Source organism: Trichechus manatus, unplaced genomic scaffold (assembly GCF_000243295.1).
Source record: "Trichechus manatus latirostris isolate Lorelei unplaced genomic scaffold, TriManLat1.0 scaffold00027, whole genome shotgun sequence".
NCBI classification, from domain to species: Eukaryota; Metazoa; Chordata; class Mammalia; order Sirenia; family Trichechidae; genus Trichechus; species Trichechus manatus.
Window position 1 is genome coordinate 20,646,991 of NW_004443963.1, and position 887 is coordinate 20,647,877.

The 887-nt window shown below is 37.7% G+C and overlaps 1 protein-coding gene across 1 annotated transcript in view; it reads right to left on the bottom strand.

Moving 5' to 3' along the window:
• LOC101350707 (olfactory receptor 6C2-like) overlaps positions 1 to 407 on the bottom strand; it is a 3,931-nt gene extending 3,524 nt beyond the window's left edge. Inside the window, exon 1 of the mRNA XM_012554860.2 lies at positions 403 to 407. Within this exon, the coding sequence (XP_012410314.2) occupies positions 403 to 407 (5 nt within the window). The remainder of the gene's footprint in view (positions 1 to 402) is intronic.
• Between the last annotated feature and the right edge of the window lie 480 nt (positions 408 to 887).

The following is an 887-nucleotide window of genomic DNA, read 5'->3' on the forward strand; positions in this document are numbered from 1 at the left end:
CCCAAAGCAATTTACAAATACAATGCAATCCCGATCCAAATACAAACAACATTCTTCAAGGAGATGGAAAAACTAATCATTAACTTTATATGGAAAGGGAAGAAGGCCTGAACAAGTAAAGCACTACTGAAGAAGAAGAATAGAGTTGGAGGACTCACACTACCTGACTTCAGAACCTACTATACAGCTATGGTAGTCAAAACAGCCTGGTACTGGTACAACGACAGATACATTGACCAATGGAACAGAATTGAGAACCCAGATGTAAATTCATCCACCTATGGTCACCTGATCTTCGACAAGGTCCCAAAGTCCATCCAATGGGGAAAAGACAGTCTTTTTAACAAACGGTGCTGGCAAAACTGGATATCCATCTGCAGAAAAATGAATCAGGACCCATACCTCATGCCGTATACAAAACCTACTTCAAAATGGATCAAAGACCTGAATATAAAGCCTAAAACTATAATGTTCATAAAAGAAAAATTAGGACTAACACTTCAGGCCTTAATACACAGTATTAACAGGATACAAACCATAGCTATCAACGCACAAACCCCAATAGATAAGCTAGATAACTGGGATCTTCTAAAAATCAAACACCTATGCTCTTCAAAAGACTTCAGTAAAAGAGTAAAAAGAGACCCTACAGACTGGGAAAAAATTTTTGGATGGTACAAGTTAGACAAAGGTCTAATCTCCATAATCTACAAGAAAATCCAACACCTCTACAACAAAAGCACAAATAATCGTATTAAAAAATGGGCAAAGGAAATGAACAGACACTTCACCAAAGAAGACATTCAAATGGCTGGCAGACACATGAGGAAATGCTCACGATCACTAGCCATTAGAGAAAAGCAAATTAAAACCACAATGAGATACCA